Source organism: Macaca thibetana, chromosome 5, assembly GCF_024542745.1.
Source record: "Macaca thibetana thibetana isolate TM-01 chromosome 5, ASM2454274v1, whole genome shotgun sequence".
NCBI classification, from domain to species: Eukaryota; Metazoa; Chordata; class Mammalia; order Primates; family Cercopithecidae; genus Macaca; species Macaca thibetana.
Genome location: NC_065582.1, coordinates 177,837,592 through 177,853,781, shown reverse-complemented (window position 1 = coordinate 177,853,781; position 16,190 = coordinate 177,837,592). Strand labels below are relative to the sequence as shown.

At 55.7% G+C, this 16,190-nt stretch overlaps 1 protein-coding gene across 1 annotated transcript; it reads right to left on the bottom strand.

The window, feature by feature from the left end:
* Nucleotides 1-7,742: 7,742 nt before the first annotated feature.
* On the bottom strand, nt 7,743-11,738 carry MSX1 (msh homeobox 1). Its single transcript, XM_050792200.1, has 2 exons — nt 11,269-11,738; nt 7,743-8,940 (listed from the first exon to the last, which is right to left on the bottom strand). The coding sequence occupies exons 1-2, from the start codon at nt 11,735-11,737 to the stop codon at nt 8,498-8,500; spliced, it is 912 nt and encodes a 303-aa protein (XP_050648157.1). The 5' UTR covers nt 11,738; the 3' UTR covers nt 7,743-8,497.
* Between the last annotated feature and the right edge of the window lie 4,452 nt (nt 11,739-16,190).

The following is a 16,190-nucleotide window of genomic DNA, read 5'->3' as shown; positions in this document are numbered from 1 at the left end:
CCGGGGCTGGCATAGCCGAGTTCGGGGACTCCGGGGCCGCAGCTGGGCGCCAAGGAATCCGGGTGAGCTCGGAGGGAGGAGAAATACCCGTGTGTCCCGGCGATGCTTCACTCTGCAAGGCTGCGAAGTTTCTTCCGGAACTCTCTCGATTTGGGGGTTGGAGAATTACAGGAAAGAAGGGTAATCACCAAGGACGAGGCACGTCTCAGGCAACCACCCCTGGTCCTGGCCATTGACACTTCCCTCTCCTACAAGGGCACGCGGCCCCTTCTACCCCGCCCCCATCTTTCTGCTCCAAGTGGCCGCCAGAACATCACAAAACGCTAAGCCTACTCCAAACTCGCCTAAGGCCGGTTCCAGCCGCGCCGCGGCCTCTGCTCTCCTTGAGGCTTTTGCACTTGCCGACCCCTCTCAATAGGAAATTCCTTCTTCAAACTATGGTCCCTCCTCACCCTTCAGGTCTCAACCCATAAGTCGCCTGCCCGGAGAGGCCTGCCTTGACCGCTCCGCCGAAAATGAGCTCCGACTGTGCTTCCCGCCCGCGTCTTGTTACTTCTCCCCTTAGAAGCATTCAGCTCTACCCGAATTCGTATTTGTTAGTGTGCTGCTCTTGTTCAACGCCGCCAAATTAATTAATTTAAGAAAGCTGGACTAAAATCGGGGATGCCGGTTCTGTCCAGCCTTTCTGCCGGACCTCGCTCAAATCACTAAACCCCTTTGAGCCTCAGTATCTCATCCTTAAAGAAGGATGTTGGCTCATTGGTGACAGTGGAGCGTCCCTCAGGCAACGCTTAGAGCAGTTTCTCGCAGTCCAATGTGGGTTTAGGGATTCAGCCAGCATCTAGAGTGAGGCAAACCTGGTCAACTTTGACCATGGCCAAAGGGGAATTCTGCCAAGTATAGGAACCGGCTCTGGCCTGGGCGCTCGCTTCCCGGTTGCCTGGTCGGCTGTTGGATGCTTTCTGCATTCATGGAGAGGCAGCGGCAGAGGTCGGTGGGAAATACAGGCCAGGTCTTAGACACCTACTGACATTTGGCAAGTCACACACCCTCTCTGTGCCTCGGTTTTCTCACTTGAAACAGATTGAGTGCCTGCGTCATAGGGAGAAGGCTAAAAGAGGTGAAGGTGTCTTAATTCCAGGTAATGTCGCACAGAAAATGGTGTTCCACCCTTCCTGACACTTTCCAAGAACAAGAACACTTTCTTCCGCTTCCACTCTGCTCATCCCTCTGGCCTCAGGGACCTCCCCTCACCCACACACAGCCTTGGAGGACTGGAGCATAAGGAGTTGCAATCGCGCTGCGGGGAGCAGAGCCAGCCAGCAAAGAGCATTCAGGTCACCACCCTGACTCTACGCTTGGCGCTCTCAGCGCGCGCTCCCCTTCTCACCTGGAGTTCTCATGCGCGCTGCCTTTGGAGTCACCCATAGTTTCCTCTGCACCAGCCCGGAAGTGATTCCATTCCGCGGACCAGGAAACTGAGATTTAGGGGCACCAGATGGTGGCACCCAGCAATGGCTGTCTGGGTTGGAAGCTCTGTTTCACTCTCACTAGCTGTGTGATCTTGTCTGAGTCATTCAACTCTCTATGCTTCAGTCTATGAAACGGGTCACAATGACACTTGCCCACCTGGTAGTGAGGATTCGTTGGGATAACCCGCGTGGAAAACTTAGATTCTAAGGGTTCTGATCCCTATGCAATCGCTCATACATGACAGCTGCGGTCACCCCAGGCGGAACAACTGTGGCGACCTCACCACCATCACCAAACTGGGGACGCAAGTGAATGGAACAGCCCGTGGAGAACGCTTTCCCTTCCACTCTTTCAGGAACTGCCAGGGGCCATGATTGTGCCCATTTAACAGAGATGGAACCTGAGTCTTGGAAAACTCAAGAGGTGGGGGCCCCACCCAAGGTTTCAGCCTGCCTCAAACATTCCCTTTTAGTCGATGTGGCTGTTTCTCCCGTGAAGAAGGCCCTGCTGCCACCGGGGGGGGGGCCACGGGGGTCATCAGAGAGGAAACGGGGTATCTTTTTAAAAGCAGCATCGTCAGAGAAACAACCACTCAAAGCACCAGAGGCCAGCCCGCCCTTGGGGCAGCTCGTCTAAGGGGCAACAAAGAGGCAGGGCATGGCAGTGGGTTATGGAAAGCGCCAGGTGGGTGAAGCAAGGAGTGGTCTGCAAAGGGGAGGCTTTGGGGTCTATCACATCCTCCTCAGCTCCCTAAACTCCGCAAACTCTGGCTGCCTGGGCGCACACACGAACTGTCCAGCGGCGCCCTGGGAATCATCAAAATCTGCACCCAGCTGGTGGAGGAGAAAGCAACTCCTGAGGTCCCACAGCCGCGGGCTCGGATCCCACCACTGTCTCCTCGCCTGTGAAATGTGCAACAAAGGCTGCAACGTAGGGCTGCTGCCCAGCCCCACTCAGAATTAAGGGTCGGGGGACCCTTCCTTCCATCTGCCCCTAATCAGGCCCCAAAATAAGGGCGGGCTTTTGAATTCGCTTTTAATTACCCACCCCCACTCCTTCACCCCACCCCCCTACACAAAGGCAGATCTTTATTGCATCCCGCTGATGCGATAGCCCCTGCGAGCCTGGCGTTAAGGGCAGAGATTCACCCAGAGGGGGAAACCTAGATTTGAGCCCCCTGTCTGAGGCAGTGACCGGCCTTGACTCTTTGGGAGGTTCCAGGGAGGTATAGACATAACCCTCCCTGCTTTGAAATTGATCTAAGTGCAGAACTCATAATCAACGTTAATTGCTATCAGTGCCAAGCATCTCACAGAGCATTTCATTTGATTCCCTTAACAATAGAAGCAATTGTGACGATTCCACACTTTATATGGAAAAAGCGAGGCTCAGTGAAGTTAAGGAACTTGCCCAAAGTCACACAGTAAGTACCAAAACGAGGATTTATAAGTAGATGATCTGATTCCAGGCCGGCGACTCCGACACCCGCCCTAACCAGGGTCTGCCACTGCTTCTTGAAGTACCGCCTTCTCTGTCAAGGGGAGATGGGATGGGCATTCCAGATCTCCGGCCTTGGTCCGTGGAGAATGAGCAGGGTGTTGGGTCTGATCAAGGCATTCTGAAACCCTCTGCCTAGGTGGGAGAAGGTGGGTGTACAGGATGAGATGGGGCCGGAGGGGGTCCCAGAGGAGGGGACCAGGAGGAGAAAGGAGAGCTGAAGTCACTGGCTGTTCTTGGAGAGGGGGGACTCCCGGCATTCCCTCAGGCGATTCTCCAGGCCTTCCAGTAAAAGGTCTGTGTCCGGGGATTGACCCCACGTGCGTGCGTGGAGCCAGACTCCGCACTTACCCTCTGGTGTCAGCACAGCAGAGCACCCAGAGCTCTCACACCTTGCGCTCTGAGCTGAGTTTCTCACTTGCTGTGTTGAGCTTCCGCCGCTCAGGTCTCGCATGGTTTTGCTCCTCCTCTCTCTGGAGTTCCTGAGTCTGAAATTCTCTCAATACAGCACCTCCTTGGTTTCTCTCTCCCACTATGTCTATCTCTGGGGTCTCCCTCCCCCTTTCTCCCAATATGATACGTGTCTGTGTCACCAGAAGCCCTGTGGAGATGTTAGAGCGTGGCCTTGAGTGTGTATGGTTGCCTCTATAACTAGAGCTTGTGGGTGTTGGATGTGTGTTGATTGTGGGCATTGGGTGTATGTTGGTTTTGTGTCTAGCATGTGTTGGTTGTGTGTGGCTGGGTGTGTTGGTGATACGTGTTGATTTATGTGTTGTGTTTGTATTTGTCAGCCTTGTGTGTATGTGCTGGGTGTGTGTGGTGAGTCATGTGTGTTGATTTGTTTATGTGTACGGTGTGTGTTGGTGCCTGCATGTGGATTATACATATGTGTCGCATGTGTGTCTGTTTCGGTGTGTGTTGGAATGTCGTGTTGATGATGTGTGTTGGTCCGTGTGTGTGTGCACTTGAGGATCTACTTGTCACACAGGGAGGCAAGGCCAGTGTCCGGCACCGGAACTACAGTGAGCAGGCGCTGGGAGAGCGGACTGTGAGCTGAGGGCCGCGGGAGGGCGCTGTGGGGGAGGCGGGCGGGGTGGAGGCAGGTCCCCCTAGGCCTGGGAAGGCAGCGGACTGCGCGGCAGGCGTGGGAGCTGTTGAGTGGAGCGGAAAAATTCCACAAGTCTGGAGTGGGGGCCTGGGGGAGCTCTGGAGAGTGGGCACTTGATGGTGGCACTTGGGGGCCGGCGTCTTCCCAGGGCGTCCGGCCTCGGGGTCAGGGGACTCTTCCACTGTGGGGCGATGCAAGCTGCTGGGCGGGCGAGACCGAACCTTGAAGGCCGCGCGGCCCCGGGGGCCCGGCCAGGCCGGCGCCAGCCGCCGAGTTGAAAGGCGGCCGCGGCCTCTCCTCGCCGCTTCCTATTGCGCCCCGGAGGGCTCTAGGCGGGGCGCAGGTCTGGACCCGGCTGGGCTCACCTCCCGGCCTTGGGTCACTAAGGAGGGCGCAGCAGTAGGATTCGCACTCGGGGCCCCTGCCTCACCAGTAACTGTCTTCACTGGGCCTCCTGCGCAATCTGGGCCTTCAGCCCCTGGCTCAGCGATCCGAGAAACTAACCCTAAAATAAGGCGCTCTTAGGGCGAGGTCTTCAGCCCCACCCTAGCCTGCCGGTCCCCAACTACCCGGGCCCCGCGGACCTAGCCTCAAAGCTCGAGACGCCCCAGGTCCCTTGCCGCCAGGTAACCTCATTTCTGCCCCGCTTCCACGCCACTGACTGCTTTGGTCTTGACTGCGTGGTCAGAAGCTGAATTTGCAAAATGAGGCTTCCGTCTCCTCCCCAACAAAACGAAAACGCTCTCACAGCGTGCAGGGCCGGTGAGACGCCCTTCTCATTCCTCAAGGGACAGTGTCTGTTCGTGGTTAGAGCGCAAGGAGTTAAATTCAGAACTAGTGCCTGGATTCTGCGCTCCGTTTTCCGGCGAGACGCGCACTTCGCAGGATTGCTGCTCAGGCACCAGCTGACCCTCAACCAGATGGAGATGGGCAATGCGGCAAAAGAAGGATCCTCGAGTGGAATCCGGGTTGGAATTCCTGCTATGTCCTTTATTAACTGTATAACCTTGGGAAAACGACGTCACCTCTCTGAGCCGCAGTCCTCTGCGCTATAAAAATCTCCTAGGTTTGTTGGGAGTCAGCGTGAGCGGGAACTCCCCGCACACAGTAGGCTGTAAGTGCAAACTGCTCCATCACTACCTCCCAGCGGGAAAGGTGGCCGGCCCCTCCGCCTGGTAGATCCCATGTTTCTGACCAGAGAAGGAAATTGGTCCGTAAAGGAACAGGCCCAGGAAGCCCCTGCCCACTCCGCCTTCGGTTGATAAACCAGGGAACCGAGTTCGAAGGACTGGGATGGATGAGAAGCAGTGCCGGGAGTGCAGCCGCGATTTCCGGCCGGACCCGGCTGACTGTGGCTCTGGGTTTTCTCCCCACACCAGCGCACCGCCCCGATCCAGCAAACAATTATCGAGCACCTTCTGTGTGCACATCCTGTTCAGAGAGGGAATGCGGAAACAAAAGAGGGGCAAAGAATAGGATAGACGGACAGAAACAAAAATGGAGAGATTCAGAGGCCCAGAAGTGGAAGGAAGTCCCTATCCAAGACCGGCAGCCAGAGGCGGAGGCGCGCGCGGGCCGGGGTCCCAGGGCAGCGGGGCCCTTGCACCCGGTCTGCCGCGCAGGGAGGGGGCGGGGAGGCGTGCCCGCGTCGCCTGCAGCTACCGCCTCGCTGGAGCCGCGACGCGTCTGCAGAGCGCGAGCCGTTGCTCATTACCGCAATTATGTTGCTCTAAATTTACCTCTATCCTAAATTGCCAAACTCCAAGGAGCCAGGAGGCCCTGGAGCCGGGGCCGGGGGAGACACCCGATCCTGCCCTGCCATTTCTCTTTCACGGATGCGCGGAAAATCTTCAGTGCTGCGGACGCGCAGTAAGCCAAGAAAAGTCAGATGCACCCGGTAGTCCCTGGGTGCCCTCCCGCGCGGGGGCTCGTCGGCCCTTCCCCCAAATCCTGGGGTGTAGGAGGAAGAGGCCAAGGCCCATTTCACAGACGAGAAAATGGCGGTGCAGAGAGATGATGCGATCTTTCACAGTAAGTGGCGGACTTGATCCACAGTGAACCACATTGGGTCTCTGACTTCAAGTTCAATACTAACCCCATGACGAGGACATCTCTAGCGTGTTCCAGAAAGGAATCCAGATTTGCCAGAGCCGTGCGTCCTGCGTGCCGTCATTCGAGGGTTGCTTAATTTATAGAGAAAAGAAAAAAGAAAAAAAACGCTGCGAGGCACTTCAACCCTAATGCACCTTTAGAGAGCTGCGTGGCGTGGGAGTCTGAGAGCTTGTTCGTCTGAGTCTGATAGCTCCTCTTTGGGGGGCGAAAAAGCCCAGATCCGGGCTCTAGTGTTTTTCTAGAGGTTCCCAGGCCGAGGGCAACAGCTCCCGGGCTCCCCAAGAACGAAACTGCCCTCCACAGCAAGGTTTTCTTTCTTAAGGAGCGGGGTTGTAACAAGTTCATATTGCAGCTCCAGCCAGGGTAGACAGAATCTTTGCCCGAGCTGCAGAGACTGGAGGATCGGAAGCCCAGGATGCCCCGGAATGTGCCCGGCGCCCGCGCAGAACCTGCGCAGGGCGCATTCCCGAAACCCTGGGCTCACTGGGAATTCCTAGACCGACCTCAGGGTCCTGGGGCTAGAAATCGCGCGCTGCGCTTGGGACTCCGTTTTTAAGGTCTCTATCTGTGGAGCTGTTCACCCCTGCCCAAGTTCAACGCCAGGTACCCAGGTTTAGAACCATCTTTAGTCTACTGGCCTCCCTCTTAACGGCTTACTGCAGACAGTCCGGCGCTATCCTACTTGGAGTTTGGAGGAGCGGGCCACCGCGGCACAGAGGTTGAAGGAGGAGAGGAATGTGCAGGTCTGCGGCAGCCCGAACACGAAAGACAACAGAGCGGTGCCTGGAGCTTAATAGGCTTTATTTACCAGGGGGTAATTTTCTGCATTCAGCGTTCTTGCAGAATTCCCCGGAAAGCTAAACTTGGCGCGTGTGCAAATATATTCTCCTGGAAGACTGATCTTAAGAAAAACCGAGTTTGTGAGGGTTTGGAAACAGGGCTCCTACAGAGGACTTTCCAGGCAAGAGTGGAAGGTGGCCCTGGGTTTTCTGTAAAGTTTGTTAGGTTGTGTTGTGTTTTTAGCGGCCAGAATAGGGGATGAGAAGGCGCTTATATTCTGGCAGCTCAAAATTAGTTCCACAAACCGCGTCTACACTGGGGGTAATTTAGAGAGGCAAAACAATCGCTTCCATCCCCCAGCTGGCCTCCCGTGGGAAAAACAGATTTGCGGAGGTGGGAATTGTCTGGATTAGCTGTCTACAGTCATCAAGCCATTTGGGCGATTTGCTTTGTTTTCATAGACAGGTTAAAAGGAGAGAAAGAAAGCAAGAGTTGGTTATAGGTTGCCGAGCAAGTGTCGATTTCAGCTTAAAGTGAATTGGAAAATTGAGCCTAATTATCCTAGGTAATTGCTTCAATTCTCCACTTGACTTTGCTAATGCAGATCTGTCCTGTGTGTTCAAAAAGACACCCCCCTCTATCCCTGCATACCCTGTTATCACCTTTCAAAGTTGCTGGCATAAAACTACTATCAAATTGAAAAGCAACAGTACACATAAAGAGACGGCAAGAAGCAAAATTAAAATAAAAGACTAAATCAGTAAAGAAATAATTTTTGTAGCTTAAAATTAATTTATTTAACAAATATAGCTATAATATAAATGATAATAAAATTTCAAATATACAGTATATTACATAGTACACAGAATCCCTTCCAAAGGGATGTTTGAGAGCCACACAAATGTACTGTTAAATAGAAAGAGTTTTTTTTCTTTTTTTAAATTTACAATTGTGTTTCTGGTACTGGTAAGAGAGAGGTCCCTTCAACCTACCTTTGCAACGCATCTGTGTATTCCCTGCCCCCCCAGAGCAAATGTTTTGTTGTTAAACTTCTCTTAAATTTTCCAATGGAAGAAGCTAGGATTCATCTCCCTGGCTTGCTTTTTTTTTTTTTTTTTGAGATTGTTCTCATTTCCAAAATCGTCAGACATCAATTTCTCTGCGCTTTTCCTGCCTGGTGTCAGGACAGGGAAAAGCTATGCAGGAGACATGGCCTCTAGTTCTGTTCAACTGCCAATTCTGCTGGGGACCTTGGATAAATTCTTAACCGCTCTGCCCTCAGTTTCCCCATCTTTAACTTGAGAGTGTAGATCTAAATTCTAGAAAAGTACTAAGGGACCCTTCCAGTCACTTTTCGGCAGGGATCAGACTTCGGAGACTGAACTCAGGGAGCAAAGAACTGAAACTGGAGCAGTGTGGGGGTTAAAAGGAAGGCAGCTGGTGGTGCCGAGCAGTGGAGCACGTCGGGGGTACAGCACCAGGGCTGGAGGAATCGGATGGCCCACAGGTGGGCGACCGTGGGACCCTCTATGTCAGGTGGTACATGCTGTAGCCTACATGGGCCGTGTAGAGTCCCACTGGCGCCACGGGCAGCGCAGCGCGCTGGAAGGGGCCAGAGGCACCGTAGAGCGAGGCACCCGCCGCGGCCGCTACAGCTGCGGGGCCGCCAAGAGGGAAGGAGAGGCCGAAGGCAGTCGGTGGCAGCATGGGCTTGGCGGCCATCTTCAGCTTCTCCAGCTCTGCCTCTTGTAGTCTCTTTGCCTTGGCGCGGCGGTTCTGGAACCATATCTTCACCTGCGTCTCAGTGAGGCTGAGCGAGCTGGAGAATTCCGCGCGCTCGGCGATGGACAGGTACTGCTTCTGGCGGAACTTGCGCTCCAGTGCCAGCAGCTGCGCGGTGGTGAAGGGTGTCCGCGGCTTACGGTTCGTCTTGTGTTTGCGGAGGGTGCAGGCTGGGGGGCTCAGCCGCCCTGAGGGCCGAAAGAGAAAAATGCAAGGGGTTAAGAGAGAGGCTTTGAGCATAATCAGCCCAAGGAGTAGTAATAATAGTCAAACAATACCAGATATTGAGTGCCGCCCAGTGCCTCGGTGGCGGGCACTGTGCAAGGCACTTGAAAGATATTTTCTCCAATTCGCATTGCAACCCCCGCAGGGGAGGAGTTCCTGTCTACTTTTTGCAAATGAAGAAACTAAGATTTCAGGAGAAAAATGTTGAAGGCCCGGTGTCCACGTCTAAGGCCCAAACAGCTGGGAAGATGTGGAATCACCTTCGTGCTGCCTGGCGGCTTAGGAAGGCCTTCATGGCCGGCCTCCTCCCACGGCCACACAGAGGAAAGGTGGATGTTAATACAGGTGACGAGACATGCAGAAAGAGGACCTGCGCCCAGCCCAAGGGCACATGTAGTTTTACATGCTGGCCAAACATTTATCAGTGCCCGCGAAGTGCTTCAGTGCGGGGGCTAGGCCTTACTGTGGCATAGAATCCAGATCAAATTCTACACTATCCCCTGGAACGCTTTGCTCCTACGGGATTCTAGGAGTAGTTCCCGCAGACCAGAGGTGGAGCAGCGCAGACCATCATGGAGGGTGCACTGTAGCCCGCACTCTTAGAAACAGAAAATGTCATCTGGAGTGGAGAACGAGGGGCTGCTTTATTCTAACGGACTTTTTCTTTTGATTGTCTCAGTCCTCTGTTGGATTGCGTTCACCCCTGGCGCCAGGGCCCCCTGGCCCCACTCAAACGTGTGTGTGTGTGTGTGTGTGTGTGTGTGTGTGTGTCGGTGTTGGCGGGGGGGAGGGGGGGAAGTGTTGAGATTGCCTCTCCCCTCAACCTGTGGCATAGTCAGCAGACACCAACATGCCCAGCTGTCTTTTTCTTTTGACTTCAAAATAAACCTCAAGGGTGGACGGTGAAGAAGCATTAGAGCGCAGGACTAGTGCAGGTCGGGGATGGGGTCCGCTGGGGACTGCCCCCGGATAAAATGTGGAACAAATTATTCCCAACACGGCCGGGATCGCTATGACTTTGTGGTCTTGGGGCCCAAGGCCCTAAGCGTTGGAAAGGACACTCTGCTTATGCAGCAGCTTTCCTGGCAGAAAGTGAATTCAAATCGAGGATGTTTCACCACGCGGGTTTTGCCTAAGCATACATTTTTTCACACTTCTTTTAAAAAACAACCACCACAAACAAACAGAAAAAAAAAGAAAAACCCACAACCATCCTTTGGACTTTCAGGCCACCAGGATATGAGTCAAACGAAATCTCGTGTTAACACCCCGCTTCTTCCCCGCTGGAGGCCACCGGGAGTCCGGGAAGCGCTTGGCCCCCAACTAGCTTTCCGGCGGGCCGCCCGAGGGGCGGGCGCCGAGAGAAACGTCACTCTCTTCAGCGGCGACAACCCAGCGCGGGGCCACCTTCTCCAGCCATTAGGCTTAGGGAGGGACTGGCCTTTCAAAGACGTTTAATCCCCAGATAAAAATCATTCCTCAGCATCACGCCATTGAATTCTGGCTGCTATTATGCCGAGCAAAATAATCGGAGGAAACGAGGAAAACTTGGGAATTTCCCGTGCTCCTGAAATATCTGCGAGCGTGTTCTCTGAGCAGAGCAGCCAGGGGGCCGCGAGGCCTTGGAGCGAACTGCCTTGAGCACCTGGAGTCCACTGTAATGGCTCAGTTCTAGACATTTGTGAGCTTCCGACAGGATTAAAGAGGGCGCCTTCCCCTAATTGACTGGGTGCCCCGCCCCCTCCACTGGAACTTGAGTGTCCCCACCCCTGAATCATCCATCCGCCCAAAGCACCAACTATCTGCCTCAAACTCGAAGGGCATGGGGAGGTGGAATTCTGTAGAAGCTTCGGAACCTCTAGGCAAAGAGGTACTTGAAAGCGAAGAGGGGCTGGGGGACGCCAGCTCCTACTGTGAGAAAGTGAAACTCCGGGTGCAGGCAAGATCTGCGCACCACACACATTCATCCGCTGGGGTGAAGCCGATGAAACAGAGTTTGGGATCAGATGAGGGATCATGGACCCCCGGGGTCGTTTGGTGGGGGCAGGAGGACAGGGTGCCCAGACATCGGTGTCCTATCCGTTAACTCCCACCCGCGTCTCCGGGCCAAGGCGAGGAGGTCTGGAACCTTCTTCCTGGGTGGGAATGGAGGGAGGCGCAAGACCCGGCCTTGCAGCCCTCGACTCCCTAGCACCGGCTGCAGGTACGCAGGCGCCGGAGGCCAGCAGGAGCCCTCGGATCCCACACCCCGCCCGGCCCCCTCCCTCGGCGCCTGGGTTCTGGCTACTCACTGGCCGGCGGCGGGGAGAAGCGGGGGCTCTGCATCCAGGGCGTCCTCTCGGGCTTCTCGGGGCTCTCGGCTTTGACGAGCGCATCTTCTGGCAGCTTCAGGAGTCCCCCCACCGAGAAATGGCCGAGCGGCCGCGGCGAAGAGGGCGCGTCCGGGGCGCCCAGCGACCCCGGCGGGACGCCCAGTGGCTGCGCCGGGCCACCCGCCGCCTGCGCGCCCTCGGAGGGCGCCAGGGCGCTCTCCTTGGCCCCCGGCTTCCTGTGGTCGGCCATGAGAGCCTCCACGCTGAAGGGCAGGAGCGAAGGGGACACTTTGGGCTTGGCCCCCTCCTCGTCCGCGCCCATGGCGGCAGCCGTGGCCGCGGCTGCGCTGGGGGCCTGGCCCGCGCCTCCCCCCGCCGGCTTGCCGAAAGCGGAGTCCTCCACTTTGACACCGAGTGGCAAAGAAGTCATGTCAGCAGCCGGGGCCATGCAGAGCCGGGCCCCCCCTCCTGCCGCAGCACGGGCCAGCCGCCGGGCATGGGCTCGGGGCGGGCTGGGAGCGCTGCCTGCCTCTGGGAGCGCCCGGGGCTCTGGCGGGGCGGACCCTCCCGCGCGCGCCTCCCGCCCCTCCCCAGCAGGCCAGCTCCGGCGCGCTGGGCCTGGCTCCTGGTCGTCGCCGCCGCCGCCGCTGCAACACAGGCCGAGTTCCCGGGAGCACCCGCCGGTTCCTGGCCCTGCCGCGGCTCCCCAGAGAACTTGCTAATAAGGCGAGGCCAGCGCGGCGGCGGCCAATCAGCGCGCAAGGGGGCGGGCCCGGAGCGATCCATTGGGCCGCGCTCCTGGGGATTCTCCCGGAGGCGCGCTGGGCCTGGGGGCGCGCAGGGCAGGGCCCAGGCGGCGGAGGGCAGGAGAGGAGAGGGGGTGCCCGGGGAACTTTCCTCCGCGCTGAAGCCCAGGAGGCCCTCTCTGCGGGGGTCCCCCTGGGTCTCTATCTTTCTGTGTTCCCGGGGGATTTTCCCTTGTTCTTGCTCAGTCTCTTCTGTCCTCCTTTCCTCCCCTCCGCTCCTCAGCCCTCTTTTCCGCTACTCTTCCCACCTCCCGCGTCCTTGTTTCTCTCCTCTACTGCTTCTTTTACCTTTCTCTTTAGTCTGTGGCTGGGTTTCCCTGTGCCTTCTCCACTATCTGACCCCCCCCCTTCCTCTATTACAATAATTTGAGTTGAGGTCATTTCTTATACATTCCTTTTATATATTTTTAAAAATACGCATGGCTATTTATCCTAGGAGAAAGACATACTATTAACTTCTTTCCAAAAAACGAAACAAAATCAAACCTTCATTTTCTTCCTGTTCTGAAATCTTCTAAACTTTACCTAGAGGTAAAAGTGGGCCTTTGTCTCTAACTCAGAGCTGGAGTAAACCTTGCGGGAAGAAGCCAGCTTCCTGTGGTGCCAAGGATGTGAGAATACGTAAGATTATCTAGAATCTGGAGTCGGTTTTCATACACCATGTGTATTTCTCCCCCACCCTCGCTCTGAACTTCTGTCCCGAGGGTCACAACACCTATAGCGCCCGGCCAGGGAAAGGAGCTGCCGGATTCTTTTGATATAGAAATAAAACCAACAGAAACATCAACAAAACACCGATCTGACCTTAACGTGACCTCAAACAACGCGTCCGCGGAAACAATGACATGTCCCTATCTCTGGGTCGCTGATTCTGGAGGGGAAAGTCACATTTGGGGGAGGGGGCCGGGAAAAGAGGACAGTTCCTGGCGGTGGACTCTCGTGCGGGACTTGAGAACTTTTGTTTTGCCGATTTTGGAGAAAACATGATTTAATGTTTGCTGTTAATAAAAAGAAAGTAACAAACAGGAAAAAATGAGTTGGGGTCAGGGGAGATGCAAGATCTGTGCGAAGCGGGGTCGGCGCTTGGCCATTTTCTGCGCCTGTCGCTTTATGGCCTCTCCTCCCGCGGCCCAGGCCAGCGACTCTCAGGGAGTGAGCGGAGGTGATTGGCGGCTCACTCGGCCCTGCCATTGATGACTGCGGGGTTCTAATCTCCAGGAAACACAAGGGGCTGCCGTGGCCATTTAGGGGTAATTATCCGAGCGCGGAGGGACAGCGAATTCCCTCGACTTTTAACTGGGAGCAATAAAAGCTGTAGATTAGGGGCGTCCAGATTACGGAAAATGAATTAGAGCGGGAACTTTATTAACCGGAAGACGTCTGGGGTCTGGCCGCAGGGGTAGGGCTGCGGACGCCGGAGCGATTGGTAGCCTCCCATCTGTCCCCGAGATATGTTGAGACCTGGGGAAGTTCGGTAATACCTGCATCTGTGAATTTTACGGGCATCTCAGGTTTCTAACGGACCCAAGACTGTAACTCGGGCACTGGGCAGTGTTTGGGGCTTCTAGCTCGAGTTGGGCCGGCTGGACGCGCCGTGCACCGGGGCCCCTGGAGGTCTGCCCGAGAGGGTACAAGGATAGAAGACTTTACGACCCAATTTTGAAGCTCAGCTCGCTGAGGCTGAGCAAGGCTGTGGGGCAAATACCTTGCTGGTAGCCCAACCAGGATGGCGAACTTCGTCGTCCTCCTCCTCTTCTTCTGCTTCTGCTTCTTCCTCTTCCGCTTCCCCTTCCCCTTCCTATTCCCTTTCTTCTTCTCTCCTCCTTCTTCTTCTTTTTGAGACGGAGTTTTGCTCTTGTCGCCCAGGCTGGAGTACAATGGCGCGATCTCAGTTCACTGCAACCTCCGCCTCCTGGGTTCAAGCGATTCCAAAACGGCAAACTTCTATTGCTCCCTTTCTAATCACTCTCTCCAGAACAACCCCCTCCGCGCCCAGCGAGAATCTCCCTTTGCGGCCAGGTTAAAGGGGGAGAGGAAACAGAGGCCTATCTGCTTTTGCGGCCAACATTTAAAAAGCGAGCAGTGTGCCTTTTCGAGTCTTTGCTTAGTTCCGCCCTCACCCTTCTTCTCCAAATGTTTTGCTCCCAGGTCTATTTAAGAATCTGATACAGCCAAGAACTTCTTCCCTAGAAAAATGCACATCTACAAAAACACATTACAAGCAACGGTGCAGACAACTTCAGGGGCTCTGGACCCACATGGAGTGCTCCAGTTAAGAACCCCTGCTTTAGAGCTGAGCGGGGGCTCGAACCCAGAGTGTGGAGCCGCAGGGTGCAGCGGGGGCTAGTGTGGAACTTGCGGCGGTGGCAGTTGAGGAGCGCAAGAGGCCTGGATTTGGCCACGGTGGGGAGGAGGGGGCGGACGGCCTGAGAAGGGCCGCATCGCTAATTGCGGGGATAAACAATCTGTCACGATTCCTCAGCGCGCCTAATAGGCAGACTAGGATGTTGTTTTAAGGCGCCAGCGGCGGCCTGATCAAAGGCTGCACCCGGCGCACGGGCCCTTGAAGTCGCGCCCCTGCCTCCAGGGAGCAAATCGCCTGGCCCCGCAGCCCCGTATCCGCGGCCAGCCCCTCGTCTTCCCGAGCCGAGTCTGAACGCCACCTTGTCTTTTTTACAGGTTCGGCCTTGGTTCGTGTCTGCTGTCGCCCAGCGCGGCGGGTTAACCGCGTGTAAACGTTGCTAGGCAAGGAGAGTGCATCTGCAGAGAAGCGGGTTCAGACTCGGTTCCGTGTCAGAAGAGCGCGGGGCTCTCCTACTGATCTGCCCCTGGATTGAGAGAGAAAGGTGCCGGCGGTCTCAAGAGAAAGGAGTCAGAGAAAAGAAATAAAATGTCTGCCTGTTTCCCAGGGTGTTGTTTGTTCCCGCGGAGGAAAGGCACGAGTTAGAGGGGCAGTGAGAGGGAGCCTTCTCTAAGTTATTTTTTGTCTAGGCCTTTACCGATTTCCCGGCCCAGGGGTTCAGCGAGCTGGCAGGCCCCGGGGGCTGAGCCTGTTATCTCGCCGCCAGTTCTAACCTCGAGGCGTTTGTACCCCCGGCATTTCTCCGCGCTGCCGCTGCAACCGAGAAAGCCGGGCAGTAATTCATGCCTGGCAAGGGCAGGGCTGGCCCGCAGCAGATAAAGCTCCAGGACTGGCGCTCGGCTTCCATCCTCTAGTCTTCCCTCCCCTCCCCCCTCGCTCCATCTCCCTTCATTTTCAGGCATCCTAAAGCACTCCCCGCCCCCCGGTAGAGCGCCTCTGCATTTCGGATCTTGAAGACGGATTATCCTTCGCCTACTTTCTGGGCAACTGAACTGGTGGTGGGTTTAGGTGGATTTTTTGTTTGTTTTTTTTCCTAAAATTTTGCAGGTGTTGGGGGAATGGAGGCAGGGGTGGTGGTGTTGCTAGGTATCCACCACCTCCGTGCAAAGATTAATTTTTAGAAGGACCCCATCTTAAAGACGGTTGTCCCAATCTGGGTATTGCTGCACGGGTTGGAGAGCCTGCAGGCTGGCTTCTCACTTCGGCATTTGTTGTCGCCTCCATCGGGTTTTTGTTTATGCCCCCTCCCCCTCTTTCCACTGCATTTTGTGGCCTCGGCCCAGGAATCCCGCGTGCATTTTTTAAAATGTGCAGCTCAGTGGGATCCCCCGGCAATTAGCGAGCCCCAAACAGTCCTCTTTAATAGAATGAATGTGCTATGAAAACCGATTACCCGGAACGATTTATTTTGGTGGGAATTCACCAATCGCCAGGAGGGCGACGGAGTGGGGAGAGGGAGGAGGTATTTTGTCCTGGGGAGGGGGTGGGGGTTGACGGGCAGACAGAAAGCACCGTCATGGGGTCTCCCAATCTCGGGAGGGGGCCTCCCGACCCCGCCATCTCCACTCTTTTGGCCTCTGTCGCCTAGAAGTGAGGAGCTGGGAGTCAGGTTCAGCAAACTGTCTGGGAGTCACTAACTTCGGGAGGACTTCACAGCTTTCCAGAGAAAAACTCCGAGCCCTGAGAACTACAGGGAGTCTTCAGCTATTGGCTGAAGATCCACGACACAGACC